Source organism: Lampetra fluviatilis, chromosome 1 (assembly GCF_964198595.1).
Source record: "Lampetra fluviatilis chromosome 1, kcLamFluv1.1, whole genome shotgun sequence".
Classification (NCBI taxonomy): domain Eukaryota; kingdom Metazoa; phylum Chordata; class Hyperoartia; order Petromyzontiformes; family Petromyzontidae; genus Lampetra; species Lampetra fluviatilis.
The window spans coordinates 35,321,791-35,344,554 of NC_136275.1; the positions used below are offsets into that span (position 1 = coordinate 35,321,791).

Here is a 22,764-nt window from a genome sequence, read left to right on the forward strand (position 1 = left end):
GAGTCGCGCACGCCCGGCGTGCTGCCTGCCACACGCGCAACACGCGCTACTGGCACGCCGGGAATACCGACGCATACCCCCACGCACACAGACAAAGATTCCCCGTGTAGCCCACACTGCCTTTTGGGGCAAGTACTCTTAGCAAGTATTGATGAAAGCAGGCACGGCAACCAAAGTGGGTAGTGTGGTACTAGCATGCCCGGCCGCCCGGCTTTGGCACCCCTCGTGCTGATGTATTAAACATTAGCACCGTGTCCTCATTTAAGGCTGAATCAATGTGGGGGGGGGGGGGGGCGCAGGACCGGTTCAGATATCACTTCACCACTGATGTCAGCCGCTGCTGGGAATCGAACCCAGGTCGCCAAGGTTCACAGCGAAGCGCGCCAACCACTCTCCCGCTGCGCCCACTCAACGTTCTCGGATATTTATCAAATAATAATGATGATGATGATGATGCACGGTATTGCACTGCAGCAATGAGGTGTAAACAGTCCGGTATTTATTGCAGGAATACGTTTATGTTTAAAGCAATTAATTAAACAAAACAAATCTCGCAAAACTATTGTCACGACTACATTTCTTTTTTATAAAGACAAAGACCTTTTATTAAACATGCTATTCTTATAAAACTATTTCATGTAAAACTGCTATAAAATTTTTACAAAATTTGTTTTTACTGTAAAACGAGATGCTTTCCGTCGCCTGCTTCACAAAGCTAAAAACCACAAAGCCACGCGATTCCCCCAAGTACTGAGCAAAGCGAGCAGCGTTAAAAAAATAAAAGCTCACCACGCACTACGCGCGCGTGTCATGCATGTTTACGATCCATGTAAAATACAAAAAAAATTCACAATATTGACCTAAGCTTGCTTACACACGAAATACTATTTTTTGGTTTTCCTTCCACACAGACACTGCTAAAACCCAGGCCACCCTGGTAAGACAGCAGGCCAGAGGTGCAGCCCCCTAACTCCTTGCTCACACTACTGCTCGCAGCCAGAGCCTCCACTGCGAGCGAGGTCTTTTTGGCTATTCACCCGCATTGGGCAAGGCGGCGTCTTGGAAGTCGTGGAAGTACCCACAGTTTACCACACGCACTCCTACGAATTAACTAAATACAGTGTAGCAATTTTTACCGCTGGGTGAACAAAGGTGGAATGGGGTGGTGGTTTTCAGAATCTCGCACCGTTCTCTCAGCTGCCGAGCCGGGAGATAAAAATCCAACCTCTGGATTTGCAAGTCCGGCACGCTGCTGGCCGTTAACACCGCTGTAGCAGCTTCATTCTGTCTCAAGTTGGCCACCAAAGAGGTTTGCTCGCTGCGGCAAGCCACCAAACTCGGCTCAGAATCCAGGGATCCGATCCCACGGGCCCCCCATGGCTTCGCGAGATGAAATAGCACGCGGAAAGCGAAACCCGGTTCCCCGTTCAATTCACGTTGCTCAGCAGCAGGGGGAGAGGTTGCCGGGGGGAAGAGGGAGGGTGGGGGGGGGGCTACTTGCGAATGGGACCCGCCGAGTTTAACACGTAGGCTTTCGCGACCAATATTCACTCGTAATAAAGTGTTTTTTCGGGGGGGTTAGACCGCGTAAAGATAAATGTGTCGTTAACTCACCAACGACCACTGGTCCCGGTACCTGGTGGTCATCGGTTACACTACAGAGAAGGGACTGCAAAGATCGGCCCACCCCCCCCCCCCCACTTTCAAGCTCAACTGCTGCAGCTGTGGCTACAACTACTGGATGCTACTGGCTCGGTAGCGGGCGCGGCGTTGTGGCGACGCTCTGCATCTAAATATCCCGTCGCCGGAACGGTCAGCGACGGACTGCAAACGGCAGCAGCGACCGTCGCCCCTTAATGCGCGGAGACTTGGCAGGACCCTCCTGAAAAAGAGTCTCAAGACTCAGCGAGGCTTTCCTGGGTGAACTAACGTAGTAGTAGTAGTAATAAGAATACAGATACTAACACAGTACAAACCTTTAGAAATACACAGACTTAAATACCATTTTGGCCAAAATGTTTGTACCAGACTACCTAGTGATGGAGACTGCTGCTCGGAACGAACTCGCGATCATCCAGGTTCCTGGCTGTGATCACTGCACGTGACAATAAGTCCACAATCTCACCGGTCACAGTTAACGGTGTATATATATATATTTACGTGTATATAACACCGTGATAAAAACCAGCGACAACAATAGACTTCGACTGAAGAATAATAATAACAAGTCAGATAGGCAGGCACAGATAAATAAATAGAACTTGCAGTTAATGCAAAACTGTGCCCTAACCCAGCTTCAGTCATGAATTAAGGGGGTGGTGGCCCTGGACAACAGCTTGATAACCCACGTGGATATGTATTCTTATTTATTTAAGATAACCAGGCTGGATGGCTCAGCGGTGGAGCAAGCGGCTCACGATTGGAAGGTTCCCAGTTTAAATCCTGCTTGGGTGTTGACTCGAGCACATCATCTGTCCAGAGTCGATCAAATGAGTGCCACTTTGTGGGAAGTCAACATTGGTCATTCTATAAATACACCAGACTGCGCCATTGGAACGTGGAATTTCCACCACTGGCACGGGGATGTAAACAAGAAGGTGAGCACCACTTCAATGCTCATTCTGGCAGAAAGTCACTGACTTCTTTTGACTTACGGTACCCCATGCTAGTTTTCGCTGGAAGACTAACCCAGTCCACCTCCTATGGTATCATCTCCCCTCGCAGAAGGCTGCAGAATGAATTAGATTACGTGGGGTATCACATTGTCCCAGGACATACCTCGATTTGTCGCCAAGCTTTGTGCGTGGCCTGGAATCGAACTCGGGTCGCCAGGATCACAGGACGGTGGTCGAACCACTCCACGCCACGCTCTCTCTACCACACAACCCACGGGGGGGTCTCTCCTCCCTCAGCATCACCGTCACCTAATATTCATACTGCGCCTCCCATGGGGCACATCTCGGGGTGCCCTGCCACAGGGACCCCCTGGTGACAGCCGACCCTGTGTGCAGCACACTGCCACTGCAGCAGCGGTCAGCAGGTGACCACTGGTGTGCCAGGTGGGTTGCGAGTCACTTGTAAAAATAACAAAAGATTGCAAACGTCGCCCGTGACGCCGGTACACCGCGGCGTACCCTCTTGTCAAACAATGTCACGGGATCTTTCAACGTCCAACGTGAAGCTGCCGGCGCGTGGGGCACGCTCGATTGTACACCGCCAGCATTGACCGGTGTGGAGGGAGTTACGGCTGCCGGGCTCGAACCGCGAACATCTGCGACAAGCGGCTGCCGCTCGTCCGCGTCATCGCCCTCCCCGTGGCTCAGCCGCCGCTGTCGTCGTCGTCGTACTCCTCGTACGTCGCAACTCGCCGTCGCGACAGACGATCTCGCAGCGCCGATGCGTCGCCGGTCTCAGCAGACGGCGCCGGGAAGCGGCGGCCGTGTCGGGTCGTCCGCCCGGCCGCCGCCGCGCGCCGCTCGGCTGGCCCTCTCCCTCACGGAGGCGCGCCTCTTCTCCGACTGCGAGGGGCCACTCGACTGCATCTCCATCAGCTTCGTTATCAGGAACTGCTTGTCCTTGGCCTCCTGCGGTTTTCGCGAATCGCGCGCACGTGCGGGAAAGGCGGTGCGCAAAGGGGGAGGGAGCGGCGGGTGGTTACGTGGGTGGCCGTTCGCGCGATTGTGCCAATCACTTCCCTTGAGGTGGGCTCCAAAACCTTGAGAATTAGAATCAGAATATTTATTTATACCGGCTGCACGGCCATCTCATGGCTACCGCTGCGGCCCAGGGAGGAGGGGATGACAGCGTTCACAAATCTACCCGATCCGTCATCCCGTGCATCCAAAGCGCCACCACGTGGTAGTGTGAGGGAATTAGCCGGGCGGTGGTGGTGGTGGTGGCTATGCTGCTGCACTCAGCGAGGATTGCACAAATGTTGCGAAACTGCCTTCCTCGTGGGAGTCGAGTAGGTGCTATAGCCTCGCTAGGCCAGGAGATGGCGGTAGAGCAAAAATGTCAACTCCACCTTTTCAATAATACAGGTTTTTTTGGGTTAGATCGCGTAAAGATATACAAGTGTCGTTAAACCAGCTACCACCCGACACAGCCAATTAGTAAGGGTTGTCACGTAAACGGAACATGCCAATTCGTCACTAGTACAGCACACCGGTATGTTGGAGAGCAAAGCTACAACATTTACAATCTGAATACGTCGCTTGGCCAGTAATTACAACTAGCTTCATCAGGCAACAGCCAGATTTTTATATTTACGCGATCTAACCCAAAAAACCTGTATTATGGATGATATCGGTCGCGAAAGCCCACGTGTAAACTCCACCTGATCCGCCCGTATGGGATAGACCAGGCGTCAGGCAACCTGCGGCTCCAGGGCCGCACGCGGTTCTTCAAGGACTGCTTCGCGACGTTACGCATGAAGGACCGCCTCGTAGTCACATGCACTGCGGCTCTTGAAATATTGCATTTCTGACCGAATTCGGAAAAAAAAACGTCTCTTCTTGTTATTTTGGGCCAGACCCGTGGTTGACTGGGACATACGTCCGTGGGTTTTGCCCGGGGTGCTCCTGCTTCCTCCCACATGTAAACACTCATTAGTTGCAGGATAACACCACCCTAATACACACAGGACAGCAGAGCTTGGGCAACTGTCGCCGCCGGCCAAGGTCTGGTCGGAATGGAAGAGTAGCCCAGAAATCCCCTTCCGCCAGCTGCGGCGAGAGCAAGCAGATGCAGGGGCTGCGCCTTGACCTTCACGACACAAAGCAATGATGCCCTCGTTAACACTGACAGCGGGAGGTGGGTGGAAGCTGCTGCGCACGGGCGACCGTCACTCACCATGGCCAGCTGTTCCCTCAGCTGGTGGATCACTCGCTTGTGCGCGCCCGCCAGCGCGATGAGGTAGAACAACACAAGGCTGCATGCGTCACAAACGCACACACACACTCACATTGACCCGCATGCTTGCATGTACATACACACAAAGACAAAGATCCTCCCGTGCAGCCTACACACCCTGCTGGGGCAAGTGCTGTTCAGGGAGAAGCCATTAAAGGCTGGCATGAAGCACGAAGTGGGTGGTGTGGCCGACACCAAGCCCAACCGGTCACCTTTGTCTCTCCGAGTGTTGATGTTTACATACTTCGCTGGGTACTCATTTAAGGCTGAGTGGACCTTGGGGAGGCCCAGGACAGGTTCAGATATTTGTCACTGGTGTTGGCTGTGAGCGGGAATCAGACTTCGAGTCGCCGGGTTCGTAGCGCAGTGAAGAACACGGCGATTGCCAACTCCAAATCGATCCGGGATGAGAATTGGAGCCGGTGTAGGAGGGATCTAAGTAACAGGAAGAATCGCTTGGGAGCAGGGGCGGGAGGGAGGGGTGAAGGGGGATGGCCTCACCAGATGAGGATGAAGAGGGGCACGGCGAACGCCTCCGAGCTGAGCACGTTGAGCAGCTTCTGCGCCGCGGGTGGCAGCGACCGCATGGACGCGGGCACCACGTCCCAGACGCGGACCGCCCCACGGAACGGCCCACACGACTGCGACGGGGCCATGCTGCTCACGCACACGCGCACAAACACGCGTGCGCACGCACACGCGCACAAACACGCATGCGCACACGTGCACACACACGCGCAGAGACAAAGATATTCCTTGAATAGCTTTAACGGATACACGCACATGTGTACACATGCACAAAGACCCCCTGTGCAGCTTTTATCAAAGACAAGAACCCTCAAACACACACACACACACAAAGGTCTTATGTTTAGCCTTTAACAGACATATATATATACAAAGATCCCCCGTATAGCCTCCACAGACTGCAGGGGCAAGTGCTGTTAGCGAGCACCTATGAAGGCCGGAACGGTCCACGAGGGGGTGGGTGGCCAGCAACACACCCGACCACCGCATTTGTCTCCCCAGTGGTGATGTTTGCACATCGCACCAGGTACTCATTTGAGGCTGAGTCGACCTAGGGGAGGCCTAGGACCGGTTCAGATAATCGTCACTGGTGTTAGCCGTGAACGGGAATCGAACCAGTCGCTAGGTTCATAGCGCAGCGCGCTAACCACGACACTATCGCTCCCCATATATATACACAAGCACACACACATGCACTCCCACTCATACAAAGAGAAAGATGTCTAATATAACCATACAAACTGTTTGGGCAAGTTCTGTTAGCGAGCACCTCTGAAGGCCAATAGCACGAGGGGGGTGGTGTGGCTGGAACCACAGTGCTGATGTTCACACACCGCATCCCAGGCACTCATTTGAGGCTGAGTCGACCTAGGCGAAGCCAAGGAGCAATTCCGATAACTCGTGTTCGCCGGGTTCGTAGCGCAGCATGCAAACCACTACACTACCGCTCCCCACCGCACACTTACACAAAGATCCTTTGTGTAACTACCGAGTGTGCGAAATAATCAACTTAACCGGCAGCCACAGGCCGAATGGGCCCATGCACTAGGACACGAAGAGGCGGGGAGAAAATTCGACAAAGTGGAGCCCCCCCTATTTCATCCCTTGCACCAGGGCCCACGCTAACCATGCTATGCCGCTGGTATGCAGGCCCCCATCCAGCAGTGGATCGACATAACAGCCGTACCCTAAGACGTATACGACAGCCACTTCTAGATGTAAAGCCTTCGTGACTGTAGGGATTCATTTTCTTGGTTCTTTCGGTAAAGTCACGTAGAAGGGAAATAATAAAATAATAAAAATAAAACATAATCAAATAATTCTCATGACGTTTCGGCCACAATGCAAGCAGCCGTCCTTAGGACGGCTGTTTTATTTTTATTATTTTATTATTTCCCTTCTACGTGACTTTACCGAAAGAACCAAGAAGATGACAGCCACTTCCCCCCATCCCTTTAATAGACCCTTTCCCCCGCCCCCCGGACGCAAAGTTTAGTGGAGGTGGTGGTGGTCGTCCCTGGAAGACGATGGTCACCTGGCGACGCTGTAGCCGACGGGCACGGCCGCCAGCACCAGGCCCAAGAGCAGCACGAGCAGGAAGAAGAAGTTGGAGCTGGATGCGCGGAACGGGCGCACAGAGGGGAGGCAGTTCTCAAAGAGACTCAGCTGCACACGGAGACACGGACACACGAGAGACACGGCACGTGGAGACGTGCAAAAATGGACACATGGAGACATGGACACACGGACACAAAGACACACGGGCCTTAGACACGTGAAGACAGGGCAACATGGAGACACGGGCAACGTGGAGACAGGGCAACATGGAGACATGGACGCACAGAAACATGGACACGCACACAGACACATGAACACACGAACACACGAACACACGGCATCATTGTTACCATTGTGGACAAAGTTATTAAAAAAAGACGTTCGTCGACTCCGCGACTGTTTGAGACAGTGATAACGACGAGGAGTGAACGCAATCCACCGAGCGTGTCGATACCTACGACTGCTGTGACCGTGACGAGACGACATAAATACAAATCGGGTCCGTCTAGCAACATTGCAGAAGACTGCAGCGCACCAAGGAAGATCAAACACGGCAATTGGCCATATACATTATGTATATGTAATGTGAGGTTACACCTGGGCGATAGTGATAGGCTCTGCCGGCCTCAGCCGCAGCCAATGGGGAGTCGAGCCAGGGGCGTAGCCCAGGAGCTGGACAGTATCTTCCAGAAAGTTCCAGGGGTGTGGCTGAGGATTGGCTACGTGGTATCACGTGGGCCAGGTATTATAAGGGGTGGAGAAAGACAGCACGTGGTCAGTGTGCGGAGGAACGAAGGGGGAAGCCACGCTGGTGCCGTGGTCCCGCTCCAGCCACGTGGCGGGACGCGGCAGTCTCTCTCACGCTGTCAGCCAGCAGCGTGAGGGAGGCAAGGGAACCGAGTGTGTGAGTGCGGTGGAAGGCTGTGAACGGGAAACGAATGAACAACTCTGAAGTCAAGTCGTCGTCTGAACGGGATTTATTACATATATAAGATTACCGAGTTCACTGATTAATGGTGGCGTGATGTTAACTGCCTCGCCTGGTACACATGAGGTTGTGTGTTTGATCCCGACCCTAACGCCTATATATTTGGAGTTTGAATGTTCTCCCTGTGGTCATGTAGATTTATCTCTGGGTCTTTGGATTGTTCCCTCCACCTTTAGAAACACGCGTTTAGGGTATTTGCCTGCTATAAATTTGAACACATGATCAGCCACTTTGTCGGGCTATCATTTGTGGCCAAGTCACTTGTGAAAATGAGCTGTGTAGATATTGGTGGGTGGGGGGAGGATTTGCCACACATCTCACTGCAACGTTTCACAACTCAGAGTGCTTAGGCAACCAGACTAAGAGAGAGAGAGACTCTGCAAAATCCACAGACTCACACTCGACTTGAACTCACTCCACCGGCTGTCATCGACCAGACTCAGTGGCGGTTCCAGGGAGAAATCTTTAACTCGGCGACTCTGACTTAATCAACGTTGCCTGGAATCAAGACCCTTCCCTACCAATTCTAGATTTGAAGCTTTCGTGACTGCAAGGATTCATACTCTTAGGTTTTTTCGGTAAAGTCACGTAGGTAAAAATAAATAATAAAAATAATATCAATAATAATAGAAATAAAATTATAAATCACAACGTTTCGGAGGCAACACAAGTCTCCGTCATCAGGTGGGACCGTCACAGCTAAATTTACTGTATCAAGTGAGGAAAAATTCCAAGAGACAAGCTCTTAAATACAAGTTAAGGGGGAGAGGGGGAGGGGCTTATCTGAATGTGGCAGCCAATGAATTGAACGTGTTGGGGAGGGTGGGCGGGGCTAAAAGAGAACAATAGGTGCACTTGGGGTTAAGATCCATTCATTGGCTGCCACATTAAGATAAGCCCCCCCTCCCCCTTAACTTTAAGCGCTTGTCTCTTGGAATTTTGCCTCACTTGATACAGTAAATTTAGCTGTGACGGTCCCACCTGATGACGGAGACTTGTGTTGCCTCCGAAACGTCGTGATTTATAAAAAAAATTATATTATTATTTCTATTATTTTTATTATTTATTTTTACCTACCTTCCCTACCAAGTCACCCCCCCTCCCCCTGCCACCCCCCCCCCCCTGATCCCCGCCAAGCCACACACAGCACCGCCGCATGAACCGACCTTCTTCAGGTAGAAGAAGATGATGTACTTGATCATGGCTATGAGGGGGATGAGCGGGGAGAAGAAGGCGCCGATCCAGCAAATGGTCTGCGAGTAGACGATGGAGAGCACGTTCTGCGGGATGGAGAACTCCTGCGTGCCCACCAGCTGGACAATCTTGAACGGGCAGTAGGTCACGATGATCCTGTAATGACCACAGCAACAACATCAACAAACACAAGCCGGGCGGTGCTGGCTATCGGCGGTGCTGGCAGAGGCGCCAACGGCTCAATGGAGTAACGAGTGGAAACACCGCTGCCCAAATGAATATAGGATCACAGAACTCGGGAAATTTTTGGCGCCGGTTCTGGCTGCGTTCCCACTCTTGGCTGTGCATTCCCGCGCCTCTAAATCCGAAGCAAAAGCCGTGTTTATTTGTTGCTTGTTTTAGTTTTCTTCACAAACAAAAGGGGTGCTTCAGAGGCACGCCCGTGCGTGATCACGGACGGAACTCACTTGCGTGGGAACTCAATGAACAGGACCATGGCCACGAAGATGATGAAGTCGAAGATGGTGAGCTTGTACATCTCCTGGCCCACGCGGTTCTCCCAACACTGCGGCGCACACACACAGACAAAAAGATCCCCCCAAACAGACTGTTGGCAAGTGATCTTGTGAGCACCCATTAGACTCGCGTGGCGGTGTGGTGTGGAGGGTGTTTACGCGTGCTTGTGGCGGTGTGCTGTGTTTACCCACAGTAGTGCGGTGCTTTGGCACTCGGCGCGTATGGCGTGCGTATGTGCATGTGACGTATGTCACTGTGTGTACATGCATGTGTGTACGCACGTATATATGCATATATGTGTGCGTGCGGGTGTCTGTGGGTGTTCCGATGTGCGTGTTTATGCCGATATCTGAACCGGTCCTGGGCCTCACCGAGATCAACTCAGCCTTAAATGAGTATCTGGTATAATAAAATCATCGGCATTGGAGAGACAAAGGCAGCCAGACGTGGTGCTGGCCACTAACTCTCTAATGTGCCACGCTGGCCTTAATAGGTGGTCGCTAACAGCACTTGCTCCTACAGTCTGTTACAGGCTATACGCAGGATCTTTTGTCTTCGTGTCTGTGCGTCCTGCATGGCCGCGTGCGCATATGGACGGTTTATATTTTGTGTTGATGCGTGTGCGTGCGTGTGTGTATGCGTGCGTGTGTGTATACGTGCGTGTATATGCGTGCATGCGTGCGTGTTTGCGCGCACATACGGGATATGTTTTGTGTGCACGTGTGTGTGCGCGCGTTGTGTACATGTGTGTACGCGCGTATGTGTACGTGTGTGCGTGGGTATGCACGTACGGGGTGTGCTTTGTGTGCGCGTGCGCGCGCGCGTGTGTTTGTGTGCACACGCACGGGGTATGTCTTGTGGTTGTATCCGCACGGCTCACACACGACTCCGTCGCAGCGCACGATCTGGATCCAGAGGGAGACGAGCAGCACCGCGATGCTGGCGAGTTTCAGGAACACCGTCCTGGAGACAAATGCCACAATGCAGCACAAAGACACAGATCCCCCAAAGAGCCTTCACACAAGTTTTGGAGCAAGTGCTGTTAGTGAGCACCTTTGAGGGCCGGCAAAGGTACACGAGGGGGTGGGTGGACAGCACCACGCACCGCCACCTTTGTATCCCCAGTATTGGTGTTAACGCACTCCACACCGGGTACTCATTTAAGGCTGTGTCGAGCAAGGGGGGGGGGGGGCGATTCAGATAATCGTCACTGGTGTTGGCCGTAAGCGGGAATCAAACCCGAGCACATCACACTAAACGCTATAACTACCGCTCCCCATACACATACACAACAACTGCCTTTAACCACTAAGTGGTGGTGACATCACCACGGTGCTTGTGCCATGCTAGGTGCACTTTAAGGCCACGTGAAGTATGGAAGGCTCGCTGGAAGGTCATGGAACAGACCTTGGTGCCATGGGTTGACTAAGACGACTGACAGATGCACAAACTGTGTTCCCGACTGTGCCAACTCTACGCTCGTTGTTGTGAGCGTCGCTCCTCTGCCCTCCGTTGTTGTCTTTTACGAGGCCTCCTCCAGAGGCCTATCTTGACACAAAGACAAAGATCCCCCATATAGCCTTAACAAACTGTAGGGGCAAGTGCTGTTAGCAAGCACCTATGAAGGCCGGATAGGCACACGAGGGGGTAGATGGCCAGCACCACGCCCTTTGTCTCCCTGGTGATGATGTTTACACACCGCACCGGGTACTCATTTTAGGCTGAGTCGACCTAGGGGAGGGCCTGGGACCAGTTCAGATAATCGTCACTGGTGTTGGCCGTGAGCGGGAATCGAACCCGTGTCGCCGGGTTCATAGCGCAGCGCGCTAACCGCTACACTACCGCTCCCCGCACACACACACGCGCACATGCACGCTCAACAATATACATTGTGGTGCGGACCGGATGAGCAGGAGCTTGATCTCGAAGTCGGGCGTGTAGTCCTCGAACGTGATGATGACCTCAAAGAGCACGGGCATGAGGAAGTTGGCGGCCGTGATGACGATCGATGGCAGGTACTCGACGACGAGGCTCACGATGAACCGGCTCTTCTGTTCCGTTGCCGCCTGCATGACCCCGCGAACGACACACGAGGGGGGTGGGGGTGTGTGCGCGGAGTGTCGCGGTTAGCGCGCTGCGCTACGAACCTGGCGACCCGGGTTCGATTTCCGCTCACTGTCAACATCAGTGACGATTATCTGAACCGGTCTTGGGCCTCCCCTAGGTCGACTCAGCCTAAAATGAATACCTGGTGTGATGTGCAAATATCACCATTAGGCGTGGTGCTGGCCACCCATGCCATTGTGTGCTGTCTCAGGCTTCGAAGGTGCTCGCTAAAAGCACTGTTTAGGCCAGGGGTCAGCAACTAAACATAACTAAATATTTTGAGAGCCGCAATGCATGTGAATAGAAGACGGTCCTCAATGAATAACGTCAAACCATATTGTTTGCAATCCCCTATGTCAAGAGCAGCACATGCACACCGATTTGTAATGCCGCATTACAAATCATCGTTGGGCTTCTGAACGTTCACCGCTAATCGAAAATAATTAGGAGGGGTTTTTGTTGTTGTTGTTGGCAATGTGTGCGGCTTCGGTGTCCCAAGTTGCCGACCCCTGTTTTAGGCTATGGAGGGGGGGGGGGGCGGGGAGGATCTTTGTCTTATGTACACAGCCTGGTGCTGCTAGCCCCAGCGGTGCCGGTGGCGCACGTACATGCTGCATGAGCAGCGCCTGCGAGTCGATGGTGGCCACGTAGATGCTGTAGAAGGAGGCTGCCAGCAGGCCGAGAACAACCACGTTGAGAAGCACGCGCAGCGAGTAGATGCGCAGACGCTCCATCGCGCTGCGCCCGCGGATGTTGCTCCGGATCTTCTCCTCCTCCAGGTCGGCCTGGCAAACGGAGGAGCGTCGTCAAATCCGTCAACGTCGTCACCGCCGTCACCGTCGTCACCGTCAGCCACGATCAAATCCCCGCTGTTGAAACACGCATGAGATGTGACCGTGATATTGACCATCGTTTGTACCGCGGACCGGGTCACCATTCACAACACTCGCGTGTGCGGAACAAGGCAGGTAAGCCGCGAGGACCGGGCCAAGCCCTCCTGACCCCCCCACCCCCACGGTGATCACGCAACATTGTGTGATCACCGTTCCACGTTTACTGGGAGGGGAGACGCGTCTCACCTGCAGCTCGAAGCTGATGCTGCTCTGCTTGAGGGCGGCGGCGTCAGGGTCGCTGATGCAGAAATCCCAGCCGCTAAACACCTTGTTGCAGTAGTTGCAGAAGCGCTCCTCCGTCTGCACCAGGCTGTGCTTGAAGCCCTCGGCCGACCTCAACACCATCGGCATAGACAATCATCGTCAACAGCTGCCACCACCGGTGTTGTCTGCTACACCGCCATTGTCCGATTACTCGATGTCAGTTGTTTGCTAGATCATCGTCGTCACCATCATCATCAACTGTTCACTCGTTAATAAGCCGCATCATGGCAGGGTGTCGTGTGGGCTGTCCCGTTTACCGCCGAACTTCAGAACATGCAGGCCGGTTCGGCGTTCATTTTATTTAGAGAGGGGCGCAGCAGCAGCGGCAGCGCCGCTGTTTGTACATCTTCCGAATTGGAAGTCGTATCGGTGTAGTTATTTAATTTTATTTCTTCGTTGCTAGTTTACCCGATCCAACATGATCAACCACCAATTGTAAATTTGATCGTCTCTTTACTACATCGTCATCTCAAGTAATAATTTGGTTCACTAGGTCTTGATTGTTTGTTGACTAGATCATCATCGATCATCATCACTTGTTGTTCATTACATCACCACGATCTGTTGATGAAATCATCATCAACTATCATCGTCAACTCTCATCATCGTCAACTATCGTCGCCAAATGGCTAATAAATTCATCATCATCAGTTTACTATGCAAACACATTATGCGTTGTGGAGAATTATGAGTCAAATACAAGAAGAACTCTGCCCCGTGTCTGCACATATAAATAAGAAAATTAAGTTCATGAGAGCCAGAAGATCGATTCCCACTCGCGGCCAACACCAGTGACAATTACCTGACTGGGCCCTGGGCCTCACCTAGATCAACTCAGCCTTAAATGAGAATCTGGTACAATAAAAACATCAGCATCGGAGAGACAAAGGCGGGCAGACGTGGTGCTGGCCACCCACTCCCTAATGTGCCACGCTGGCCTTAATCGGTGCTCGCTAACCGCACTTGCTCCAACCAGTCCACTGAAGGCTATCCGGGGGGATGTTTGTCGGTGCCCGCTAACAGAACGTGCCTCAACAAGTCCATTAAAAGTTATCCGGGGGGATCTCTGTCGGTGCTCGCGAACAGCAATAGCCCCGGCATCAGTCTGTTGTAGGCTATACTCGGGGACCTCTTGTCTTGTTTCCGCTACTTGGGCGTCTACCCACCTCTTGACGATCCACACGAGGCTGAGCACGAGGTAGGCGAGCGTCGTGAGCAGGTAGGCGAGCGGGAGGTTGTAGCGCACGTCCGCTGGCAGGTCGTACGAGCCCGTGCCGTAAAACCCGTAGAAAAGGCTGGTGGGCTCCAGGAATCCCTGCCGTGCGAACGAGAGAGACCCCCGCCCTGGTGACGCTTCGTGCCCCAAGAGTGACGGGCCCCTGGTTCCGATTCTCCCGACCCGGGTGCACCTTCCTGTGTCAAGTTGGAATGTTCTCCCCCCCACCCCCGCCACCCCTTCTGCATGAGTGCTCCAGTGTTCTCTCATCGGTAAAGCACCACACAAATGTAACTGGTGTTGGCCAAGCATCCCGATGCTGAAAATGTACCAGAAAATGTCTCAACTGGGATCACGCTCAGCAGCAACAACCCCTGCCCCCAGCTGAGGAAACTTTGCAGCACCGGCACAATGCACAAGGGGGTAGTGTAGGCCAGCAACACGCCCTGCCGTCTTTCTCTCCCCAGCGTTAATGTTTACACAGCAGCAACAAGTACTAATTTTTAGGCTGAGTCGTCCTAGGGGAGGCATCGGGGCCGATTCAAATATTCGCCATCGATGTTGGCCGTGAGCGGGAATCGAACTCGGGTCGCCGGATTTGTCGTGCAACGTATGTACGAATGTAGAACTTCTTTTGCACCATACGTAGCCAACCGTGCTAATTGAAGGTGCGGTGGAAGGACAGTGTAGTACGCTAACCACTGTGCTACCGTTCCCCACTGCACCAACCTCAAATTCAAAAAGACAAAAATTCCCCATATAACCTATGAATGCCGGCACGGTACACGAGGGGGTGGGTGGCCAGCACCACGCCCATCCGCCTTTGTCTCCCAAGTGGCGATACTTACACACCGTACCAGATACTAATTTGAGGCTGAGTCAACCTAGGGGAGGCCTAGAACTGGTTCAGATAATTGTCATTGGTGTTAGCTGCGAGCAGAAATCGAACCGGATTCGTCATGTAACGTATGTACAAATGTAAAACGTATTTTGCACCATACCTAGCTAAACCGTGCTAATCGGAGGTGCAGGGGAAGGACAATGAACTAAACACAAAAAGCATTTCTAAAGAAAGAAGTTTTCAATCTAGACGCGCCAACAAATGCGCGCACAAACACGCACGCACGCAGCAATCACATACCGTGCCAGAGAGCAGGTCCAGGATGCGATGGTAGTAGTGCACCAGCCCGCTGTTTGTCGGGTCATATTTTGCACAAACTGAAAAGTGCAGAGATAAAAACATGAAAAATAAATGTTAAATGAACACGCTAACACGCGGAGCAATGCGCGAGACATCTTTAAAAGCAAAAGAATACATGATTTAACTCCTCGTGGGAGCCACCGAACAAATTCCTGTCCATGCAATTCGCAAAACTGCGCAACCGCCTTCATTTCGAATCAGCAGCCTGAAGGAACATGTGCGCTGGGGTATTTACTGAGATATTCCCTTTTTGTTCGTAGTCTCACACATCTCGTGCTTTGAACCTCTGCAACAAAAGTCATCGCTCGATTACGACCATTCTCTCAAGATCTCCCATTTCAAATACGCGCGATACGTCAACAGTAATAATGAGTGTTTTTGTTTTTATCCGAAACTGTTTGCATCAAACTGGCAAGACACAAATGTAATATGTGCACAGTTGTGGGAATGCCATGAACGTTTGGCTGCTTCTCAAACATAGGCTCCCATTCTTTTCTGTGCCAACATGGAGTTGCGGCCAACATTCTCTGTGACCGGTCCATCGAAGACATAATGCCACTTCTGAAAAACATCCCGTAAAGACAATGACCCGTTACTTCACATGCACCGGTGAAGAAAAATGGCAATTGCTCAAATATTACCTATTATATATACTGTATCACCTTAAGGCCACACAGTGGTATTGACTGACGTGTTGAGTTTTTTTTTCTCCATCAGACCTCAGACACTATGCAGGTTTCAGCGCGGTTAGTACTTGAAATGGACACTGCCTTGGAATATCAGGTGTGTGTTTTTATTGCTAGTTGCGCACCACTGCCAACAGCAGCATCACCACATAATGAATTTACCATAACGAAAAGACAGCTGCGGTTATTTATTTTTTGCGGCTTCAAAGAGCCGCACGGACGAAGCTGTGATGCTGTGATGCGAACCAGATATGGGCCGTGAGTTGGATGGAGCGGCAGAGTCTGTTTGAATTGTGTCGCAGTGTTGTTGATGGCGGCAGTGTTGTTGATGGCGCGTGGCAAACAGCTCCCTGTGGACGTTGGGTCCGTGGCTCAAGGTGGATCCACAGCTGAGTGATTGCCTATAAGTGGATGGCTCTGTGACTGCAAAGGTCCACGGTTTGTAGGCAAAGAAAGGAAGACGAATAAACACACAGGCACGTCTGTCTGTTTGTTTGTTTCGATAAAAGGAGAGTGACAGTACAAACCTCTTTTTAACAATTAAAGATTCTGCGGTAAAATCAACAGCCGTGTATTTATTTTTGAGATAATATAATTCGATCACGCATCGATAAAAGTCTCCTTGCATGATCGAATTACATTATTTGTTAAATAAATAGACAAATTTTACCGCAACGATAAATCTCCTTTGCGGGAAGCTAAAAACAATCGCCCGATTTTTCGTATTTTTCCACTCTCCAGGTCAGGTCACGACCTCTCACAAAACAAACTTGTATTTTGGAACGAGGATTTTCTTTGCTTTCTAGTATTCTTTTTTACGATTAGAGGAATGACAAACATTGTTGAATATATCCAATAGCAATATTACGATGGTGACGACATATACTCTACCAATCTCAACTGGTCGACGTAAATCTAACGTTTTTAGGTGGCCGGGATGCGCAGAGGTTCGAGCTCCGAGCTGACACCATTGAGTTGCTGGGTTCAAATTCAAGCAGACAGACGTGATTAAACCATCAATTTAACATTGGCTTGACACTGAATTTGGATATTAGGCCCGACACTTACGTGACAGATGGGAAAGTGCTGCCCTGTACTGATTTGCTTGATTGAAGGGATCTCAGAGGCAGCTCTGTGCTATCTACTTCTGCATGCCGTTCTCGCGTGTCATGACGCAACGCCAATGGCACAATCAGGAAAACCATGATGGGGGGAAATATATATATATTTGTTTTGGTATACATTATATTTTTATATTATTTCACGCCGTCGACAGCGCTTACCGGGATTGATCGTCCGCTGTGCTTCTGCAGAGACGTTCGCGTTACTGTTTGCGTTTCTGTTCATGTCCGATGTGTCGTTGGTGGAGGCCAGGGCGGTGGTGGCCGAGGAGGAGGAGGGGTGGGCGACATGCTGCCCGACGATCGCTGGCACCGTGACGAAGAAGAGCATGAGAAGGAAGATGACGGCGTTGAGCACTACGAGGAACCTCAGAAAGGAGAAGTAGGCCTGGATCCCCGTGCCGAACTTTCCTGGTGTGGGCAGCGAACGGATACACAGAGAGGCACGCTCGGCTGAGTTTGGACAGAAACATGTTTTTGATCTCCAGAGCACAAGCGTGCCCGAAAAAATAACCCAGGGGCGGATATCCCTTAAGCTGCACATAATGGCGGTAACATTTTTCAAATTCATTGGAGGAAAAATAGGACGCTCCCCAAGTTCAAAACCTGAACGTGCAAAACAACGCCGACTTGGTGCGAGCTGCATCCCCACGCCACACAGAAACGTCACGAACCAGGAAGTCCCAACTTAGTACTGTAAAGAGTTGAAGGTGCAGCACTGCAATTTCTTGCTCGCGCCACTGCTGGCGGAAGGACCTCTACATGTGGGACCTCCGGAGAGATCTCATCTGTTGAGTGCCCCACTGGACGGTATGTTGGCCTACTCTTCCCCGGTGGCCAGATGTCTTGGAAGAAGTGCATATTTTCTCAATTTACCACGCCACCACACGTGACCTGCTCCTACTGTGGTTGAACCCATTTATGCCGCTGGGTGGGGCTTGGGAGGTGGAATTTAAGGAACCTGCACCCATATTTTCATCTGCCACACCCATCACACCATGGTAGATTTATGAATGCACCCACATTTCAGCAATTCAAGACAAAGAAAAAGACACCTCTCAGGGTTTGGTCACTCACCCTCAATCTGGTGGATTGAGGACCTCCAGAGCACTAGGCCCTTGAGCCAGGACTTGACCGAGGTGTTGAGGCGCTTGAGGCTCTTCCACTGACTGCGCTTCCAACCCTGCCACGTGGTCAGCTGCGCCGAGCTGTCCTTCCTCCGGATCCTGTGTAAACGTGACGGCGCACTTCGTTACAGATCGGAGCACATGCATATTTAATAGATATATACATACAAATAAATCCTTGTTGGGAGGGTTGACTCAGCTCATCATCCCTCCGGGGTTGATAAAAAAAAGAGTACAGCTTTGCGGGGAAGTCCACCGTACTTTTTCTACGGTTGCCCAAATACCATTCATGATAAATCAATAAACATCTGAACTGTACACATTGGCCTGAGTCAACACCTGAGCGATCAGTGAATGGCATGACCAAACCATACTACTAAACAACCTCTGCAACTGCATTGTCCACATCTGAGCAAGTGGTAACACAACAAACGTGTCTGGCCATGCCCCTTTCCAGTAAAAACCCGCCCCTTTTCCGGTTATCCCCCCACCCACTTCGGGGTTGTGACAACAAATCATGTACAACAATTCACGTGTACGCAAATGTGCAGCACGCGATGAAACACGATGCTACAAATCGCCAAGCGGGTCGACACTTGGAAGCCGAGTCTGCCTCTCTCCTGCGAGCAACCGGTTGCAAGAGACATTGAACCGATCGCTCGGGGCGTGGAGCTGCCGCCAGAGAGAATTGCTCACCGCTCCACCCTCTTGGCGGCCATGCACACGGTGATGTCTCGCACGGGTGCCGGGGCGGCCTGCGCCACGCCGGCGGCGTTGGGCGCCGAGTCGGTCCCGTCGCCGGCCGTGAGCTCCGAGGCCAGCGAGGCTCCGCGGGCACGGGAGGTGCTGCGTCTGCGCGCCAACGTCCGCGCGCTGGCGCGCCGGGCAACCCGCAGCGTCATCGTCATGGTGCGGTAGCTCGGCAGCTGGCGCAGGACCTCGTTTGCCAAGGTGGCGTCCGTTCCGCCTCCGCCATCACCGCTGAACACGTCGTCTGCAAGTTGTATGACAGTGGGGGAGAGACGGATGCAGAGCGGCATTGGAGTCACTCGTTCTCTGATGCTGTGCCCGCTGCTGCCCTGCCCATGCTTCTTAGCTGCAACCCAATTCCACAACATCTGGGCATCCCCTTTTGTTGGTTTGGCCAAGTTCAATCATTATTAGTGTTTGGATTGTTATGGGAGGAAACCGAAGAACATGAAGAAAACTCACCACACAATGGAATGGGAAACACTCGAGTAGTCTGCGTGGATTCAAGAGTGCAGTGCTGTATGTTTATTTACTGGCCACTTTGCCAACCAAGCCCAAACAACACCTAGTATTCAAAAGCTGTACTGTACTGTACGAACCACGCTCATTCCTGCTTAGCTTCTTGGATCTAATGAGATTGGATGCATTCAAATTTATTTGATTGCAAGAAATGTTGTGGTTTTAAGCAACACATCTTATAAGTGTAAACAAAAAATTCAAAGCTAAAAGTGCATCTCTGCAATTATCCGCTCGCAGCACTGCTGACGGAAGGGTTAAAACAAGGTCTCTTGACACTCCGCTAGAATATCCAAATACCTGCGTCTTATAACGTAATTGTCCGTTTTATATACGAAGCAGTGGTTAGCGTATTGTTCTATGATCCCGATGACTTGCGTTCGATTCCCTGCCACAGATAACATTCTTACAAAGGGCAATGTACGGACTTCATTGAAATGTAATTCCCCCGTATAGCCTTTAGAAACCATTAGGGCACGGGCTGTCAGCAATGACCTTTGAAGGCCAACACAGCACACGAGGGGGTGGGTGGCCACCACCAGGCCCTGCCACCTTTGTCTCCCCCACTGCAAATTTTTACACACCGCACCAGGTACAGTACTCATTCAAGGCCAAGTCGACCTAGGGGAGGACCAGGACCGATTCAAATATTCGTCACCCATGTTGGACATGAGTGCAGCGCGTTAACCACTGCACTACTGCTCCCCAGTTGGAAACTGTGAATAAGGAGTGGATCGACAAATGAGAGCAGGCTTTACACACACCGCACATGCTGACCGTTGCACGCTATGAACAGGAAACAGCTGCGGGGCATTGAGGCAACCAGATAAGCGTGGCCACAGGTTTCACACGCCAGGACACGCCAATATGCACAGCTTCTTAAAGGCTCAATAGCCAGCGCGTATTCATCGGTGGCAATGACCCATAGCCATTGCAAGTGTAGTGTCATAGCGCCGGCTGGTGGACAGCAGCGGCAACTGTGGTGGACAGGCAGCGCACAGGCCGGTGAGGGTGTGCGCGGTGTGTGGGCAGAGGGGGGGAACGAGGGCAAGGATTCACGGAGGACCCCATCTGGAGGCCCCTGGAACCTGCTGGCGGGTTCGAGAAGGGAGGCGAGGTCAGGGCGGAGCCAAGCCGCGCTGGGAGCATAAAAGAAGCCGGGAGCGGGGAGCTCGAGGCTGCCGGTTCTGGGAATGGACTCGTCCCGTCGTCGCTGTCGTCCCATCGTCGCTGAACGTCTCCGCTAGATGTTGCGCTACAAGATCAAAGTTGGCTATCTCAGTCAGCGCCGTCAGTGTTAGACGGCTGGTGTTGTGTACAGGCCCTAGGCTGAGCTATGTGGAGAGGGTGTGGACGAGACCGTGGAAGTTGTTAATAAAGAAGGTGCCTCCTACAAGCTCTGAATCGTTGACACTACACAAGTATCGATTGAGTGAAAATAACCATATCCCCCAATCGTATTCCGATTGTGCTCTTGTGGCCCTGTAAGTCAACGTCTCACCTGTCCTGATCTCTCGGTGCGGGTTCAAGCGTGCACCGCTCCACGCATCTCTTGCGACGAAGCAAATTATCCGATGATTTATCTTCATTTTCTTTTGTACACATCCCATCAGCCACACGGCAGGGCGATAACGATACACAGAAGCATCTCCCCTAGCCCATAGCTGTCCCCTCTACGGCAGTGTTTCTTCATTGCCAAGGCCCACTGGGCCACAGGCGGCCTCCTGGTGGACTTTAATGCGGCCCTTGATGTTCGACGACCCGAACAATAAACAAATTAGTGAAAATACCCCTATCATCATCTTCATCGTGTTGTCAAACTCCCCCAATGATGATGATATCTCATCGGCAAAAGTGTGCACCCCACCGCACCACTCTGAATATTAGTTAACAACTGTTACCGCAAGATATTTCTTTTCTAGACTCCCCACGAACTAAATAAGAAGGCCATTTGGCGGAGTACAGGGGCGGAGCGATATTGGTTCAATGCAAGCAAGCTCCTGTGTAACCCCGCCCTAAAGCACTTGCCCCGAAAGGCCGCGTAGGCTACACGGGGGACCTGCGCCTCTACTAACGTTACTCGCAGAACACATCCGCTTGCTAAGTTTCGCTACTTTTGCTGAGCACATTCGATAATGTAACGAAATGTTCGTACCGCAATGCTCCTGAGCGTTGTTAGCTGTTAAACACGCACGTTTGTACGGTTTACAAGGATGCGGTATGATGTAATGCAGTCGATAAAAACAAATACAGTACGAAACTATCGTTTGTGTGTGTGTGTGAGAATTTTGTCCTGGGCCTTCCCTGGGTCGACTCAGCCTTAAATTGTTTAAAACAGCTGCTGTGTGGATGTGTGGATGTGTAAATATCGGCACCGGGGATACAAAGACGGCCGGGGTGGTGCTGGCCTCCCTCCACCACCACCTCGTGTGGCACAGTGCCAGGGCCTCAATAGGTGCTCGCAAACAACACTTGCCCCAACACCATGTGCATCCTTGTTCTTTGACGTGTGTACAAAGTGTACAATGTGTAAGAAGGCACTGTAACTCACCATTGCCTTCGCTGGCTTGAGTCGAGCTGACGGATGCCATCGCTGGCAGCTCTCCCACAGACGACACGGATATCTCACACCACTTACTAACAAGATATTAACTTTATACACTACGCTACAATACTAATCATTCGCCGCGTCTCTTACGCATGTGCCGATTACTCAGGGCGCGTGTAGCAAAGCCGCGCGTCGATTGACTGCGCAAAGCTTCAACTCGTGAAGACGCTGGGGGATTGAGCCACACTCGTGTTGTTAATCTCTCTCTTGATCTGCCTCCTTGTATCTCTCTCTCTCCTTATGTGTGTTATCTCTCTTGTGTTATACTACTAACCAGTCGATGTATCCGTCTCGCAGCACTGTACCCTCCTCGAGAGACGACGGCTGCGCTCGCTCGCTCGCTCCTCCCTCTGCACACACCTCATGGCCCTTCCCCCCCCTCTCCTCCTCCTACCTCTCGTCTCTTCAGTAAGGTCCCTTCCTTCCTTACTCGTTGGTTCTTTTGGTAAAGTCACGTAGGTAGAAATTTAAAAAATTTGAAATAAAAGATTATTATATTATTAGAAATTCAAATAATATTATATTACTAGAAATTAAATAATATATTATTATAAATTAAATAATATATTATATTATTAGAAA

At 51.6% G+C, this 22,764-nt stretch overlaps 1 protein-coding gene across 1 annotated transcript; it reads right to left on the reverse strand.

Moving 5' to 3' along the window:
- Positions 1–482: 482 nt before the first annotated feature.
- On the reverse strand, positions 483–22,537 carry TMC7 (transmembrane channel like 7). Its single transcript, XM_078861416.1, has 16 exons — positions 22,126–22,537; positions 19,005–19,302; positions 18,259–18,407; positions 17,344–17,592; positions 15,315–15,391; positions 14,124–14,272; positions 12,880–13,027; positions 12,409–12,585; positions 11,597–11,760; positions 10,540–10,657; positions 9,646–9,743; positions 9,151–9,334; positions 6,974–7,104; positions 5,413–5,568; positions 4,852–4,930; positions 483–3,584 (listed from the first exon to the last, which is right to left on the reverse strand). Exons 1-16 carry the CDS (start codon positions 22,163–22,165, stop codon positions 3,411–3,413), a joined length of 2,391 nt encoding a protein of 796 aa, XP_078717542.1. The 5' UTR covers positions 22,166–22,537; the 3' UTR covers positions 483–3,410.
- Positions 22,538–22,764: the final 227 nt, after the last annotated feature.

What these genes read in the sequence shown, in the direction of transcription:
- TMC7 (XM_078861416.1), bottom strand. Translation starts at nt 22,165, where the DNA reads ATGGCATCCGTCAGCTCGACTCAAGCCAGCGAAGGCAATG. An exon ending in GCCGCCAAGAGGGTGGAGCG is followed by an intron (nt 18,408 to 19,004) that starts GTGAGCAATTCT and finishes ACGTTTACACAG; the next exon opens with GATCCGGAGGAAGGACAGCT. An exon ending in ACAACCACAAGACATACCCC is followed by an intron (nt 9,744 to 10,539) that starts GTGCGTGTGCAC and finishes TGTGCGCCGCAG; the next exon opens with TGTTGGGAGAACCGCGTGGG.